The sequence below is a fragment of the Lissotriton helveticus genome, chromosome 6 (assembly GCF_964261635.1).
Source record: "Lissotriton helveticus chromosome 6, aLisHel1.1, whole genome shotgun sequence".
Lineage (NCBI taxonomy): Eukaryota > Metazoa > Chordata > Amphibia > Caudata > Salamandridae > Lissotriton > Lissotriton helveticus.
This window is the reverse complement of record NC_136067.1, coordinates 2,108,153,196-2,108,171,323: the sequence shown is the minus strand read 5'-3', so window position 1 is coordinate 2,108,171,323 and position 18,128 is coordinate 2,108,153,196. Positions and strand designations below refer to the sequence as shown.

General features: G+C 45.4%; 1 protein-coding gene across 1 annotated transcript; it reads right to left on the bottom strand.

The window, feature by feature from the left end:
- Window positions 1-11,179: 11,179 nt before the first annotated feature.
- Window positions 11,180-14,818, bottom strand: LOC144764071 (uncharacterized). Its single transcript, XM_078650228.1, has one exon. The coding sequence runs from the start codon at window positions 14,398-14,400 to the stop codon at window positions 13,036-13,038; it is 1,365 nt and encodes a 454-aa protein (XP_078506354.1). The 5' UTR covers window positions 14,401-14,818; the 3' UTR covers window positions 11,180-13,035.
- Window positions 14,819-18,128: the final 3,310 nt, after the last annotated feature.

Below are 18,128 nucleotides of genomic sequence, written 5' to 3'. Positions count from 1 at the left end.
GCAATTATTTTACTCAGTCAGTACGTGCATTCTTAGTCTCATCAGAATGTAGAGAAAAGGAAGAGACGGGCGTGTTCAATAAAAGATGTTATTTATTGATCAGTCTCTTTTCTCGTACAAGAGAAATGGATCGATATTATTGCAATACTTATAGTTAAGTAAAGTGCATACATTAGAAGCAATAGTATAAAATAATACTGTAAAAACATTGATATGGTTTCTGAGCCATATGATGTTAAAAATGATTAAAATATATTTACATACACATATACATTTGACTAAACGTACTCAACTGGTGTTTCTAAATACGCCTACCCCGTGTACCTGACCTAAGTCTAATGCGTGGGCGGGAATAGAAAGTTACAGTTTAGTTTAAGTTTGTTTTTGCCAAGTGAATAACTAAAGAATTCTCTAGGAGGGGTTATTCAGTTCTGTACCTGGAATTTAGGATGAATGAGGAATGGTATCTCTTTCTCTGCTCTCGATATTCCAGGCTGCCTGCGAGGGCTGCCCAGAAGCGCCGGTGCTGGGTCTCTCGGCTTGAGATAGCAGCGCGTCTCTCAGCGCGTCAGGAAGGCGGGGCTGCTGCCTGCGGGGTCTGCTTCTGCTCTCGGCTTCGGCAAGTATGGCTGCTCCGTCTTGTCACCACGCGTGTGTTTGCATAGGGCAAGGTCGGCAATATTTATACCTTAAAGGTGCCGAGATTGACGTAAGGATGGACATAGGTACGTCAATAAAGATGTCATACGACTTGCTCGTTAGCACATTCTTTACTAAAGTTCTCTGTGAAATCAAAACAATGGCCGCACGGATTATCCAGGTTGTCATAGGTTTGATTTGTTATGAGAACGTCGTATGCCTTATCAGGGGCTGGAGGAATGTCGCTTGTCTAATTAGATCTCAAGCGTTATGACCTAATCAGATAACACGTTCCTGTGCCGTAGTGTGACTGCGTCAGATAACGGTATCTGCATCATGGGGGTTTTCTTGCCTCATGGGCTGACTGTTAGTTAACTAGCTAGTAAGTTTAACCAGAATAGGGTCAGGAATAGGGGGATCGAATCAGAACCTATAGAAATACACGACATTACAAGAGGCATAAGTCAGGAAACCTATAATAAATACAGGACCTAACCACAGGATAGTTTTCCTGAATACATATAAACATACCCCGTTTTCGTTCCCTGGATATTTGGGTTGTTTGATCTGGAAGAGGTCCTGAAGAAGGTGGCCTTGAGCCGCCGAAACGCGCGTCGACCAAGTGCGGGGTCTCAAAATTCATCTTTGAGACCTTCATGTTGGCAGAGATTTTCTGTCATTTAAGATTCAGTGTCTTTATTTCAGATAGTTGTATGCAGTTAGGGCGTGAATGTGTAAGAATGGTGTGACATAGTTTCTGTTACCAGGGACGTATATATTTAGGTGTTTTTTTGTATAAAAATATGTTTTTCTTGTGTATGAATTTTCATTGTATATATTTCAAATTCTTGTTCTTAAACTCCTTTCTAAAAAAATGAAAAATTTTATATGTATAAAAAGGAAGAAAAGAAATCTTTATATAAACAGGTTATGAATAAATCAGAGACAATAAAAAAAACTTTACTTTGTGAAGTAAATGAAATGCTTTGTCTTTGTCACCATTATCTTGTTATAAATTAGAGATACATGTTTATTAGATTTGTGTGGCCATAGAGGGAAAATGGTGTTTTTTCTGTGATATTTCATTCCCCTCCCTTCGCCTGGCCTTATTGATTCTTGAGGGGGTCCCTTCATTATTGCTATAAGGAGTTTCAGGATTTAACCATTGCGATGTTATACACAGTCTAATCATAGCCATTGCAATGAACAAAAACGCTGATGAATGGTGTGTTCTTTGAGAACCAGTTGAATATTCATATCCAATTATTATTAGTTCCGCTGAGATCTTAACCGGAATTAGAAGTGATTGATGAGAAAAACTTCCACTTCGTTTAAAAAGGAACTTAAATTGGGACATGAGTAGAACATATGTATGGCATCAGCAGAGCCCATTTTACATCTAGGACAAGAGCCCCCGCTAGTTGATCTAGGAGTCCCCCAACTAGCTATCTTTGCAGGGGTATGATACAAGTTAAACATGGCCATATGACTTTGAGTGCGCAGTGAGCCAGAGACAAGAACGGATCTAGCTAGTTCAAGCGGAAATTCCAGGTCTAATATTGGAACACCAAATTTAGCAGTCCACTTTGCATTCTGAGCAGGTAGGTCATCCGGAAGTTCAGACAAAAGACTTTGGTACAGAGAGCTAATTCTAGACTCCTTCCGAATTAGTTCAATTAAATTGATCTTAACATACAGATAGGGGTTCCTGGAGAGGTTCGTGTCGAAAAAACTTCTAATCTGTAAATATTTTAAAAAAAATAGCTAGATTGTAAGTGAAATTTCTCCTTCAAAAAAGAAAAAGGGGCCAAATGATCGGACTGGACTAAATCACCAATTCCCTTCAACCCTAAAGACCTCCATTTCATCATCAAACCATCATACAATATTGGAGGAAGCAAGGCAGAGGTGTCTAATGGGGTATAATAATTAAGTTTTGGAATAGCCAGACGAGAGCAAATTTTCTGCCATACAGAGAATAAGGCCTAGCAGATCTTAAATTAGTTTTTTTTTAAATAACTGATTTCCAGTACACATGTTATAACCCCCTTGGCAGCATCCCCAAGTGCTATTTCATAAATGGATGGGGAAATACAGATTGAAATCTCAACATTATCCCCAAGAAGGGGGAGGCCAAAGTGCTGAATCAAGGCGGCCCAATAATAATATAACAGATTAGGACCGGCCCAGCCACCTCGCTCCCGGTGTAGACATGTCCATTTAGCGGGCCTTCTCGGCCTGCGATACCCCCAGAGAAACCGTTGACATATTCTATCAGCTCTCACTAATGTTGAATTAGGGATTAAGAGTGGGGTGGACCTAAAAAGAACTTTGGGAGAGCAAGCATTTTCAGGATATTGCAACGTCCATATAAAGAAAGATGCAGATGGTCCATTCTCTCAAGTTTCCTATGAAGCGAATCAATTACAGGGAGGTAATTTAGGTCTGGAATCTGATCAACATCGGCGGAGATTTGAACCCCATGGTATGTGGCCTCTTTGATTATAGAAACATGCGAGAGGGGCATAGATGAGGATTGAATTATTTGGGTCTTTGAGATGTTGAGCTTATACCCAGACATAGCACCAAATTGAGCCGCGAGACTCTCTAACGCTGAAAAAGAAGAGCCAACAATGTCAGTTAGTACAACAATATCATCGGCAAACGCCAATGCCTTGTAGTCCACCCCGCGAACCCTGACTGGAGCAATCCCATGGCAATTTTCGATCATACTCAGGAAGGGATCGATGAACAGGGCAAATAGTAGGGGGGGAACAGGGACAGCCCTGTCTAGTTCCCCTACTGATAGAAAAATAGGCAGATTCTTTCCCTGAGATACGAATTGCGGCGGTTGGAGCCAGATAAAGCACTTGGAGGGCCTGGATGAACTCCGGAGGGAATCCCTTCCAACGCATTACCGCCCAAAGATATCCCCAGGAGACCCTGTCGAACACCTTCTCGGCGTCCAACAGGATCACCCCGAGGGGAGAGCTCGTAGCCTGAGCCCAATCAAGAAGGGCAATGACGCGCCGAATGTGATCTGTTGTGTCCCTTCTGGGAATAAAACCATGCTGCCGGATTGAGACCAAGGGGACTATAACTTGAGCTAGTCTAAAAGCTAGAATTCTAGAATTGATCTTACTGTCTGTGTTAATGAGTGCAATCGGCCGATATAAGGCAGGGTTTAGCTCATCTTTGCCCTTCTTTTTAAACAGCACAATGGTGGCCCGGCGCCAAGAATCAGGAACAACCCCAAGTTGGGCAGCCCTAAAAACCGCTAACATTTCTTGTCTGAACAGTGGTGAGAAGGTCTTATAAAACTCGAGATGGATAAGGTCGGGGCCAGCAGCCTTACCGTTGGAAAGAGATTTAATAGCGGTTTCTACCTCATCCCAGCTAATGGGTGCTGAAAGGACTTAATTCTGTTCCATTGTTACCCGCAAGGTGTTTAAGGGGTGAAAGAAGTCATCCAGACCAACTTGGTTTGAGCCATGCTAGGATCTTCTGTATATAATTTAGTATAGAAGCTCACAAAAACATCAAGGACCCCCGCCGGGGTCTCTTGCAGACGGCCCTGTTGGTCTGTAATTCGGACAATTCGGTTCGCCATAGCCCTCTGCTGCAGTCTCTTTGCAAGAACCTTGCCTGAGTTTTCCCCAAACTCATACATTAGCGTACGAAATTGAACATATTTGGCTGCTAAATCTTGATACAAAGGTTCTAACAGATTAGACTTCGCTATAGTGACCGCTTTCTGACTATTGGATACATCGTGGCCCAGGCGGATATTATTACACAATTCAAGTTCAGCTTGTTGCAACTCTTCGAGTCTATCTTTAGTGTGTTGCTGTGCTGGTTTCCAACGGTGGGAGGCAAAGTTTTTAGTTTACCCACGTAAAGCCACTTTAAATGTATCCCAGGCAATAGAATAAGAAGAGGTACCCCTATTAACAATAAAGAATTCTGGAATCCAAATAGCCATACGCTCCTGATATTGCTGATCTATAAGGAGCTTGCTCTCGAAAGTCAATGGCCTAATTTGGTTAGTAGGACGGTCCCATGAGAGATCAATAATTATGGGATTATGATCGGATATGGTCCTGGGGGCAACTTCAATGTGTGCCGAAGAGGCATTTTGATCCGAAAGAAAAGCATAGTCAAGGCGTACCATTTTATTACGTGGGGCAGAATAGAATGTATATCCACCCATATCCTGATGGTGATAGTGCCATAGATCTATAAGACCATGGTCCAACAAAAGAATTTGGAGAGCCTTGAATACTTGAGGCTTTCGGCCCACATAGTTATGACAAGTTAGGAGATTGATTAGAAAGATTAATATCAAAGTCGCCAGTAAATAATATTGGATGGGGCCATCCCACTAATTCCAAATTTAGGCTCCTGAGAACTTGCGGATCATCTAAATTGGAAGCGTATATTGAGCAGACTGATAATGGAGATCTGTTAAGCAAGAGTTCAATAATTGCCCATATTCCAAAATTATCCACCTTCACCCTTTTAATAGATCCAACCCCATTCTTCTGGAGAATAGCTACACCCCTGATTGTAGATGTTTGTCTAGAACAGGCAACCAACTCATATCCAGGAAATCTTAACCAGCTACGTTTAGTCCACGGGATATGAGTCTCCTGTAAGCAAATTAGATCGACCTGTAGAATTTGGAGAATCTTGTAAACCATCCTACGCTTCTTGGGATCATTCAAACCACAGATATTCCATGTGACACAGCGTAGCCTACCCCCCCCATTCAAAAAGTAGAAAAACCAACAACCAACAAGACTCGATTTACTAATAGTACTGTACAGAAAAATTACTGGACCTCTGAACAAGAATATACATAGCGTAGACAATATTTGAGTCATTAGCGCATCAATCATGTTTCCTAAACACAAACAAGCATTTGCAATGCAATAGGTCTCGCATTAGGAAAAGTTTGAGCTTTTAGTATTGTAAATGGCATTGGCTATTTTTTTTTGCAGTAGTTACGTTTTTTTTTATAAAAAGGGACATATAAAATATGTTGCATATTGACATATAATGATGCAGCCCACCTATGACTTATGCAGCAGCAAAATGGAGCAGCATTGAGATCAGAGTGCAGCTCTGGAGGCCACATGTCCACCCACATAAGAAATGTTAGAGGTTGTCCACTGACAAGTTTCCGAAATGGCGCCACCTCCTCTTCGTAACTGAATAATAAACAGATACAGAAAATACACACCACTCTTGAACAACAAAATATCCAATACTATAAAACTGCGGAAGGAAATTAGGACAACTAGAAGAACAAAATAAAAACCGAGCATAAGGAGCAGAGTGAATGCAGGGTGCTTGGCAAAACTCAAAGGTGCAATGGGTAGCTTGAGACACAAAGGAAGACAAGTATAATAAAAACTCACCGCCGCAGCCCGGCTTGTACAGGAAGCCAGGCAACCTGTGTTGGGACGGGGGCGGGGCCGCAAAAAGACAGGAAGCCGACGGGAGCCTACCCCGCGCTCCTGTGCCGAAGCGCTCCTGTGCCCGTCAGCCGGAAGATTGCCGGAAGATTTGCGCGTCAGCTAGCGGGGCTCCCGTGCTCGTGGGGAGCCCCGCCTGCTGCTAAGGATGACCCGCTGCCTGCCGCTGCCTGCCGAAGGAGAGAGGGACACAGGAAAAGAACTCGGTGAGTGGGGTGGGAGTGGGGGGGGGGACATGTGCGCGCGCGCGAGTGTGTCTGTGTGTGTGTTTGTGCCTGTGTGTGCGCGTGAGTCTGTGTGTGTGTTTGTGCCTGTGTGTGCGCGTGTGTGTCTGTGTGTGTGTGTATGTATGCATGCATGCATGCGTGTGTAAAAAGATCCGATGACTGGTGGGGGGATGTAAAGTGAAAGTAAGCAGCGCGCGTGTGGTGGCTGGCTGTGTGCGCACGCGTGGACGGAGGCGACGTTCGCGCACCCGAATCCAGGATGAAAAGCTCGTGCACCCTCTGGTCCGTCCTTCCCCCCAAAGTGATCGCTATTGGTCTCCAGCTGGATGCATCCTTCGGATGCATTGCCAGCGATACCCAAAAAAGGGGGGGAAAGACAACATGTATCTACTTAAGCGCCTACACGTGGCAGCCGAGTGCTAGGAATAAAACCTTCACATTTGAAAGAATTACCGTTGAATATACATAAAACATCAGGGCACGTGGGCTTTCTAGCAAGCACTTATGGGGTAGTTTGCTTTAATGCGTATCACAGAAAATTCTTACTGACGCAAAGAAAAGGTACTTTTGGCTTTGATCTTAAGAAATTGTTTACACACACAAGGATGGCTACAAGTAAAAAGAATAGAGAACAGAAATTAAAAAGCATTGGCAAATAAAGTGTTGCCCCAGCCCTGGGACTGAAGTAACTTCTGATTAGGCCGGTGTGCACCTGCGGTCGGACAGACTGCAGCTGAAGAGGGCTGACCCGCCGCCCACAGGCTGCAAAGGGTTAATTACAGCAGCAGAACACACCAAAGGTGACCCCCAAAGTCCCCCATCTCTGCCGTTAATGCTTTTTCGATTACATAAGGCTAGTGAAACATTTAAAGCTGATTCAAAGCCAGACCTAAAAATTGCATTTCATCAGAGGAGGCGTGGCCGTGAAGCGGCTAAACATGGAGCCATCTGGGGCTTTAAACTTCACAAGTCACCGTGTAACATTCCATATCAATTACTTTTAATCGCGTATATTGCCACATACCTGGCTTCTGTTGTGCCGCATACTTTAGCTATGGCTACGACTAACCCAGGACCCCATCGCTAGGCTCGACCAGGAAGAGGCGACGCTTAACTTCTCGCACTCTGTCAGGAACTTGTCACATCAACCCGCCTTGGGACCGACGGACGCGCATCAGCCGGGCACGCGCACACGCACACGAGGCCGCGCGGGGGTGTACACCCGGGCCAGGCCCACTCTACTCACACCCGGCTGGGCTCTGGTCTTAGTCACTCCTGTGCGCTTCGGCCCCACGTACAGTTACCCTTCCCACTTGTTGACTGGCTAGGTTGGCGCTATACAAATACCACCTACAAACATATAATAATTCCTCATCGGACCCTCTGCTCATGGGTTACTGAGTACCTTTACCGGAGTGACCCCGGTTGCATAGGTAGCTCAGTAAGTCAATCCCCTTGCTGCAGATCACTTCCATGGGGCCTACTGTGCCCTCCATCCTGCCAGTGTTCGCGATCAGTGAATGACATTGGAGCCTGTGCTTGTCGCGGGCTGTAGACGTGTGCTGTGTGACAGCACGTGTTACTGTTACTCACGGGGCCTCAGAGTCACGTCTGACATGGGTGCATCCGTGGGGTGTCTGTGTGCACATGTCTGTCTGTACGTGGGGGGAGGGGTGGCGCTGAGAGGGTGAATGCCTGGAGGCTGGCAGGGTCTGTCTGTAAGGAGGCAACTGGGTCTGTGGAAGTCGCGCGTCTGCGCCTGTAAGGAGGTGAATGTCTCTGTCGGGGGTGGCGGTATGTCGCTCTGTCTAGTGCTTCGATGTCTGTCTCGAGCTTTAAGCCCCTCCCCCTGTTAGTCGTATGTTTATCTATGGGTTAAGGCCCTGCCTGTCTGAGGCTGGATGTCTGTCTACAGTTGGACCTCAGAATATCTGAAGGGCAGCTCAGGCAGTTCCATACTCGCTGCTGACAGCTGCGGCCAACTCCGACGTCAATCCTTCCATGGTCAGTAAATGAAAACAACCATCCCATTGGATGCTGACAATGCCTCTCACTAACAGCACAGAGAGGTGCAAAGCCGAGCTGTACTCAAGATTAATGCATTAATATGGGGGGGGGGTTGATTTATGTCAGTATGGAAGTGAATGTCTGTCTGTCTGACGTGAAGTATGTGCTTGCATGCCCGTAGTAAACGGAATGTCTGTCCAGCTGAAGTATAAGTATGCCTACGGAAGGGGGGGGAGGTGGGTGAGGGGGGGGGGTGTTAAGGCATGCCTAGGTTTATGGACGTCTGCCAGTAGGGGAGATGGATGTCTGTCTGTCCGAAGTTATTTATGTACGCCTGTCTGTACGGGGGCGGCAGCTTGTCTATCTGAAGTTAGGGATATGTGCGCCTGCTTGTGAGGGAGTTTAAGATGAGTACAGAAACGCCTGCCCGAATAGGGGGTTGCATTTATGTTAATTATAGACACAGATACAGTAATTATGCAATCCGGCAGCTGCGGCGTCTTCTGCATGATTATAGCCCCTCCCCTCCACATAATTCATCACTTGCCAAATAATGTATCACTTGCCACATAATTCATCGCTTGCCACATAATTTATCACTTGCCACATAATTCATGACACATAATTTATCACTTGCCACATAATTTATCACTTGCCACATAATTCATCGCTTGCCACATAATTTATCACTAGCAAAATAATTTATCACTTGCCACATAATTCATCGCTTGCCACATAATTTATCACTTGCCACATAATTTATCACTTGCTCTACAATTTGCAGATTTTAGCAAAAGCAAACATTCCTTTGTATCTGGAAAGGATCAGAAGTTACTACAGAAGCTGCCCCTGGCGTTGCCACGCACCGATGACCCTCTGCAAACATGAAGGGCTCTCCTCTCGGGCCGGGGTTGCTGCACGCGGGTGTGAAGCTGACCCACTGAGGGACACCTTTGCCCAGATTGTGTTAACGAGCACAGACACGATACAATTGTGAAGCGATACTGCCACAAAACGCGCCACAAAATGTGCCTCTAAATAATTGCCGCATAGTTTAGTCAACAAGGCCACATAACTTGTTCCCTCCCTGCCGCATACTTCCGGTGACCCTGATTACTGGGGGGAGTGTGGGGGGGGGCTGTCTGGAGGGTGCGTCTCTACCTCGGGTTCGATGTTTCGCGCCCTGCCCAGGGGTGGGTGTCGGCCCATAGCTCTGAGTCTGTCTGTCCAGCTAGGAGGTGAATGCGTGTCCTTGATTACCTGGCTGATATTGACTGGTTGATCTGTTAGTCTGGGCTCAGTCAGATGTCTGTCAGTGCCCTGGTGTCTGTCCGTGAGATCAGACGTCCGTCAGCGCCGGGTCTGTCTCAGCACTGACAGTCAGGCTGGCTGTCTGGGTGTCCGGGTGTCTGTCGTGCTGGTTGATCTGTTAGTCTGGGCTCAGTCAGATGTCTGTCAGTGCCCTGGTGTCTGTCCGTGAGATCAGACGTCCGTCAGCGCCGGGTCTGTCCCAGCACTGACAGTCAGGCTGGCTGTCTGGGTGTCCGGGTGTCTGTCGTGCTGAGGGACCGGGGCCTGTCTGTCTATCCGGGTGAATGTCTGTCGGCCTGAGGAGGGGTGAATGTCTGTCGGCCTGAGGGGCCAGAGCTGTCTGTCTGTCTGTCCGGGTGAATGTCTGGCGGTCTGAGGGACCGGGCCAGTCTGTTTATCCGGGTGAATGTCTGTGGGTCTGAAGGGCCAGTGTCCCTCTGGGTTAAATCTTAAATGTCCGATTGAGGAGCCAAGGTTTTTCTGAGAGTCAGTGTCCCTCTTTCTGAGTTGAATGTCCGTCTGTTTGTCTGAGGGACCAGGCTTTATCTGGGGGTCTGTGTCTGCGCATCTGACCCCGGTGCTGGCCCGATCCGGTCCGGTTCTGTGCGGCCCGGGCTCCCTTCGCTCTCCCCGCGCTCCCCGCAGCCCCCGCACACTGCCCGGGAATCTAGCTCTGGGAGGACCAGAGAACAAGCACAAGCGCTGTCAGGAGGCGGCCAGACGGGGAAAAAGAACCCGAAGCAAGCCCGCCCACACAAGGAACAACAGGGCTAATAAAGCAAGGAGGAAAACAGGGCTACTAAAGGCAGGAGGAACAAGCAAAACAAGTGACGTCAGGCGGGCGCGTGCACTTCCGCGCAGGCGCAGAGTGTTCTTGGTCGCTTCTCCGGCACCCGCCCGCCCGCCCATCCATCGGGAGCCGGGCAGAAGGAGCCCACATGAAAACAGGACAAGAAGAGAGCCTGGTGAGGTGAGGTAAGGGGGGGGGGAGAGTGTGTGTGTATGCAGTGTGTGTGTCTATGCGACGGCGGGGGTGGGTTCTCTGTATGCGTGCGTGTGTGTATGTGCGCTCGTGTGTGAGTCTCTGGTGAGGTAAGGGGGAGCGTGTGTGTATGCAGTGTGTGTGCGCGCATGTGTGTGTATGCGACGGCAAGGGTGGGTTCTCTGTATGTATGGGTGCGTGCATGGGTGCTCGTGTGTGTGTGTCTCTGGGTATGCGCATGCGTGTTGGTGCTTGCTTCCGAGGCAGGAGAGGGGCACGGCGCTGTGCGCGCCCACGAGGTGCAATCTGCGCTCGTGCACCCTCTGGTCCGTCATTCCTCCCACAGTGATCGCTACTGGTCTCCAGCTGGATGCATCCTTACGGATGCTTTTCCAGCGAGACCCAAAAAGATACTAGAAACAGAAACAGCCTCCTGAGCCCCCGCCACCAAAACACCCCCCCCGAACCCCCCTAAACCCCCCCCAAAACCACCCCCCACCTTCCCAACACCCCTCGCCCCCACCCCCCATGTAGAGCAACAGGACCATGGTCCTTTTGATGGTCAGGTTGGTGAGACCCACTTTCTCCCGGAACCGGAGACCCCCCCTCCATTGAAGCACTACGGAAGACCTGACCGCCAGATAAACAAAAAAGCCAAAGAGAGAAAATCTAGCACACTATCTGTCAGGTCATCTAAAGTCACTAATCTTTACAGTGAGCAAACATCCCATCCCGAGTCAATCCGAATTTAGTGCAACAAGTTAAATTAAATAAGGCAGTTCAACCTAGATAGTCTCAAGAAACTCCTTGGCCAATATCTCTGATGTAAAGTATTTAGTCTGACCTTTACAGATCACTTTCAACATAGAAGGAAAGAGTAGAAAGGCTTGAGCACCCTTAGCCTGGAACAAGGGCATCAGCTGACGAAGGTGCCATCACCTCTCAACTGTAGCTGGACAGAAATCAGGCTGCACAAAAAATTGACATCCCTTCGCAGTCCGCTTTTTATCAGGTCTGGCGAGATCAAATATTTTCTCACGTGCGAGAAAATTGTTGAAGCATATCAGGATGGCGCGTGGGAAGGTTTTATTGGTACCAGAAGCTGAGGTTTGCCGCTGCTGAAATGGAAACCGGTGTGCCCGCTATATTTGTAAATTCCAGTCCCATTGTGTAACTTCTGGGAACGCCTCCGAAAAGAGCTCGACTATGAACTGCCTAGCATCTTCGCTTCTATATTTTCTTCAATTCCTAAGACTCTTAAGTTGTTTCTTCTCGCTCGATTTTCTAAGTCCGTGAGCTTCCATAGGATATCAGTACGTTGTTCCTTAATCTCTGTTGTGAGTTCTTTCTGGGCCACCACTGCATCCTCTAACGCCGAAATCCGCTCCTCAGCTTCCCCAACCCTGGAGGCAATGTCAGTACATGTTTTCACCACTCGGCGCAAGGAGTTCTGCATTCTACGGCACGCCCCCTGTGTACGAATGTTCTCCTGTCTTTTAGCCTCTCTGTGGGTGATGATAGTTTGGTAAATTGTTGAGAGGGTAACTGCCTCAGAGGTTTCTGTTGACGAGCCAGAGGGATTGTCAGGTGTACCTCCACTGTTCGTTACAGCTTGGTCTAATACTATATTCTGTAGGCAGGCGGTATTTATCAATCCCTTGGGGCAGGGGGCTTTACAAACTGTATTAACAGCGCTCGCAGCATTCACATCCTTAGAAGCCTCACTAAGGCGCTAATCCCCTGATTCACTGTCGTAGTCAGACCATTCAAGTTCAGCATCAAACTCCGGATCCTCCTCCGCTGATGAATGATCCGAAACTGAATAAAATGTATCTGTGGCCTCAGTGCTCTCTGGCCCCCTTGAATCGAGACCAGACTCTGGAGTAATGACTGTACCATTCGCAAACAACAGATTAGAGCCTTGCTCCAGGAGAGAGACCGAATGGGCATCAGATTGAATACATGGATAAACTACAGTTCCCAGCATACATTGAGAAGGAGGTATGGGTGAAATACTAGACATATCACTTGAATTTTGTATGAGAGTAGCACCTGAGTTGATATCGTGTGGAATTTCTGATGTAGTATTTATCTTTGCCTAGTAATAAATATCTTGTTGCATTATGCACATTCATGGGTTTCTCTCCTCATGGACTATCTGATGTTGCATAAGATGCTACTTTCTAATAAATGCCTTCTCACATTCAGTGCAGTTGAATGTTCTCTCTCCGGTGGAGATTTTCTAATGTTGCTTCAGCTCTCAATTGATTAAAAATGTTTTTTCACATTCTGTACATTGGTATGGTTTCTCCCCAGTTTGGACCTTTTGATTTTGCTTTAGCTGTCGATTTGTTATACATGCTTTGCCACATTCTGTGCATTGATATGGTTTCTACCCAGTGTGGAATTTCTGATGTAACATTAGATGTGCCTTTCTAATGAATGCCTTCTCACATTTATATGGTTTCTCCCCAGTGTGGACTATGTGATGTCGTTTTAGATCTGTATTTGTTATAAATGCTTTGTCACATTCTGTACATTTATATGGTCTCTCCCCAGTGTGGATTTTCTGATGTTGTTGTAGGTTTCCATTTGTTATAAATGTTTTGTCACATTCTGTACATTTATATGGTCTCTCCCCAGTGTGGAATTTCTGATGTAACATTAGATGTGACTTTTGAATGAATGCCTTCTCACATTCTGCACATTTATATGGTTTCTCCCCAGTGTGGATTTTCTGATGTCGCGTTAGCTGTCCATTTCTTATAAATGCTTTATCACACTCTGTACATTGATATGGTTTCCACCCAGTGTGGAATTTCTGATGTTCCAGTAGATATGACTCTCTAATAAATGCTTTGTCACACTCTGTACATTGAAATGGCATCTCCCCAGTGTGGAATTTCTGATGTTCCAGTAGATATGACTTTCTTATAAATGTTTTGTCACACTCTGTACATTGATATGGTTTCCACCCAGTGTGGACTTTCTGATGTAACATTAGATGTGACTTTCTAATGAATGCTTTGTCACACTCTGTACATTGATATGGTTTCTCCCCAGTGTGGCCTTTCTGATGTTCCTTTAGATGTGACTTTCTAATGAATGCTTTGTCACACTCTGTACATTGATGTGGTTTCCCCCCAGTGTGGATTTTCTGATGTCGTTTTAGGGCTCCATTTGTTTTAAATGATTTGTCACATTCTGTACATTTATATGGTTTCTCCCCAGTGTGGAATTTCTGATGTTGCTTTAGCAATCCATTTGTTATAAATGCCTTATCACATTCTGTACATTTATATGGTTTCTCCCCAGTGTGGAATTTCTGATGTTGCTTTAGCAATCCATTTGTTACAAATGCCTTATCACATTCTGTACATTTATATGGTTTCTCCCCAGTGTGGATTATGTGATGTCGTTTTAGATCTTTATTTGTTATAAATGATTTGTCACATTCTGTACATTTATATGGTTTCTCCCCAGTGTGGATTTTCTGATGTTGTTGTAGGTTTCCATTTGTTATAAATGCTTTGTCACATTCTGTACATTTATATGGTCTCTCCCCAGTGTGGATTTTCTGATGTTGCTTTAGCTCTCCATTTGTTACGAATGCTTTGTCACATTCTGTACATTTATATGGTTTCTCCCCAGTGTGGATTTTCTGATGTCGCTTTAGCTGTCCAATTGTTATAAATGCTTTGTCACATTCTCTATATTTATATGGTTTCTCCTCTACGTGGACATTCTGATGCTGCATTATGGCTTTCACGGCAGAGAAAACTTTTCCACAGTCAGTCGATCAATATGGTTCTTCTCCAGTATAACTTTCTGATGTTGCACTTGCTTTGTCTCCCTAATAAATGCGTTGTCACTTTCCAGATATTCAAACGGTTTCTCTTCTGTGTGTTCTTTCTGTTCCAGGTTAGCTCTTCCTTCGTAGTGAGAACCTTATCAGACTTGCTTCAGTATGTCAGTGTGTTATTTTGTCAATGTTCATCAGGTGATCACTAAGAGCCAAGTACAGACCACATTGGGCAGTTTGGATTTTCTGCTGTAGAAAGACTTTGGCGAGGCATTAGCCTTCAATGGAAGAAATTTTAAGGTGCACTGTTTTTACATCACTTCCTACACAACTGATGTTTAATTCCTTCACTTTTTATGTTCATTACTGCATTTATTTCACCTGTTGGAAAAAAAAAACACTGGATAAGCTTAAATGGTGAGTCCATCACGAAATTCTATTGGCATTTAATGAGACATTTAATTCACCACATAGACAAGTGTGCTGAAGAAATTCTAGATTACACTTTCAATGTAAAGATGCCATAGGCAGAGCAAGAGCATATGATCCTTTCTTGACGCCCTCCTATCGTGGAGTGTGGACTCAAGGAGTAACCAAGACTCCAGTTGAGTCTTTTGTGTAGCACCACAGTTCTTCTGACAGCGGTTCAATGTAGATCCAAAAGAGTCGGATTTGATGGGGCCAGAGACTCAGTACTTACGTCCATATGGGCCTTATATGTGAGGGAAACTTCAAAGAGTACACCAGTATCGCTTTCAATCCCAGCACTCACTCCAGACTACCAAAGGGAGTAATCATTCCTTTGTATGTGGTCAGTCTACTACCCTGTGAAGGGTAAGAGTGGGCCCCTTCCTCCCATCTGCCCAGAAAGAACCATCGGGATGCAGATGGATGCAGATAAGTGCTAAATCACACCCAACCCTTGCAGTGTCTGTGGCTCTCTAGAAGGAATACACAAAGGGGTCGGTCATCTAGCCCAGACGTGTACTAGAGACAGGGTGTAAGGCACAAAGAGCAGTACAAGCAGAGAAAAGTCCACTTTCTAAAAGTAGCTTTTCTAAAATAGTAATGTTAAATCCGACTTTACCAGTAAGGAAAATGCTACTTACCAGTATGCATCTGTTCTTGGCATGTAGAGCTGCAGAGATGTACACTTAGCATTAGATCGTCACCTGGTGGTGGGCTCGGATGATCGCATGTTGTAGTCATCTTGGAAGAAATCTTTGTAGTCACGAGATAGGTGACTCCTCCCTTGGACGATAGGGACTGTGGGCATCGGCTCCATCCTTAGATTGTTTTTCGCCATGATGGGAAATGACGGAGTTAGTAGAGGTAAAGAAAAAAGATGTCCATGCGTGTGCATCTAAGTAAGATAAAACTGGAACAGATACAGGTCCCGGGGAGGCGGGAGGGCGTGTACAACTCTGCAGCTCTACATGCCAAGAACAGATGCATACTGGTAAGTAGCATTTTCTGTTCGAGGCATATGAGCTGCAGATTGTACACTTAGCATCGATTGTGCAGCAGTGTTTCCCCTAGCGGCGGTCACCTGTATCTGTTGCAGTAGTTTGAAAGAGAGTTTTAAGGACAGCTTGGCCTACTGCAGCTTGCTGCTTGGCTTGTACATCAACACAGTAGTCTTAGTGAAGGTGTGTGTTGTAGACCATGTTGCAGCCTTGCATATGTCCTCTAGGGGGATGTTTCCTAATAAAGCCATAGAGGCTCCTAGTTTGCGTGTTGAGTGCGCTCTAGGAGGAACTGTTAATGTACGTTTTGTGTTTTGATAGCATATTTGTATACATTTTACAATCCACCTGGCAATCCCACCTTTAGAGATGGGGTTGCCTTTATGAGGTGGAGAGAAAGACACAAACAGTTGTTTTGTTTTTCGAAAAGACTTAGTCCTATCTATATAGTAGAGAAGAGCTCTTTTAACATCTAATGTGTGTAGAGCCCTTTCTGCTACAGAGTTTGGGTTTTGGAAAAACACAGGTAATTCTACAGATTGGTTTAAATGAAAAGGAGTTCTGACTTTTGGAAGGAATTTTGGATTAGTTCTTAAAACCACTTTGTTACGATGTAGTTGTAAAAATGATTCTTGTATTGTAAATGCTTGTATTTCACTTACTCTTCTCAGAGAGGTGATAGCAATAAGAAAAGCAGTTTTCCACGTGAGGAATTGCAGTTCACATTTATGTAAATGCTCGAAAGGGGGTCCCATGAGTCTTGTAAGAACAATGTTTAGGTTCCATACTGGAGAAGGTGGCAACCTGGAAGGGATGATTCTTTTTAATCCTTCCATAATGCTTTAATTGCAAGCACTCTGAAAAGAGACAGATGTTGTCTGTTTTGTAAATATGCTGCAATTGCTGCAAGGTGCAGGCGTATGGATGAATATACTAAGGTACACCTTTGTAAATGTAAAAGGTAACACATAATATTCTGGATGGAGACATCCAGGGGATCAATGTGGTTATTGTTGAATAAATGGTGAATCTTTTCCATTTAGCAGCATAGCAAGCTCTGGTAGTAGGTTTCCTGGCCTCTTTAATAATGTTCATACAGTCTGGTGGTAGGTTAAGCTAACCAAACTCTAAGACTTCAGGAGCCATATCGCCAGATTCAGTTGATTTGGGTCTGGATGTCGGATGTCTCCATGGTTCTGTGTTAGCAGGAATCGAGTTAGTCGTAGCTGTTGGTGTGGAACTAGAGATAGTTCTAGCAGTGTGGTGAACCACGGTTGGGTGCCCATGAGGGAGCTACTAGGATTAGTTTGAGAGACTGTTGTCTGAGCTTGCGTACTACTAATGGTATTAGCGGTATTGGCGGAAAAGCATATGCAAATCTTCCTGACCAGTTCATCCATATTGCATTGCCCTTGGACAGCGGGTGTGGAAACCTGGCGGCGTAGGTTAGGCATTTTGCGTTTTCGTGTGTGGCGAAGAGATCTATGTCTGGATGACCCCACTTGTGAAAGAATGGTTGAAGAACCTGCGGATGTAGCTCCCATTCATGAATTTGTTGTGTCTGCCGACTCAACAGATCTGCTATCTGATTGTGAACTCCTGGAAGGTGCTCTGCCAACAGATATATGTTCTGTGGAATGGCCCATCTCCAAATGTTCTGTGCGAGCTGGGACAGTTGTAGCATGTGAACAGCAGCTATATACAATGATATGTGCTGGGAAAATGGTTCGCTTCTGTTTGTCGACGACGTTTTCACCTTAAAAACAATGTGGAGTCTCTTCAGGACTATTGATGAAGGGACATCTGAATGGGAATGAAATAAAAAGAGCATATGGCCCATATACCGGCACAAATGCGAAAAAAAGAAAATAAAGGCAGTTGGATAAAAGGTACCTGAATTTATGATTGCGCAGCCTTGTGAAAATGATGTGCCACACGTTAAGAATAAAGGGTTTACTCACATGAGGACCCGTCCAGGTACTATGATTGTGAGAAAAGAAGCAAAGAAGAATGTTGCAATTACTGATAATTGGACGACGTGCTGTTTATAATCAAATACAAGTGTCTCCGAGGTTCTTACCTCAATGTGAGGACAGGCTGTCAATCCAATAGGGTATGTAGATAGGCCAGAGGGGCTCAATTAATTTTACGTTGTAAAATCCCTTTGTGGATTAACAGCGACAGTGCACTAGGAGTTTCTCTGGCAATTCAAATATT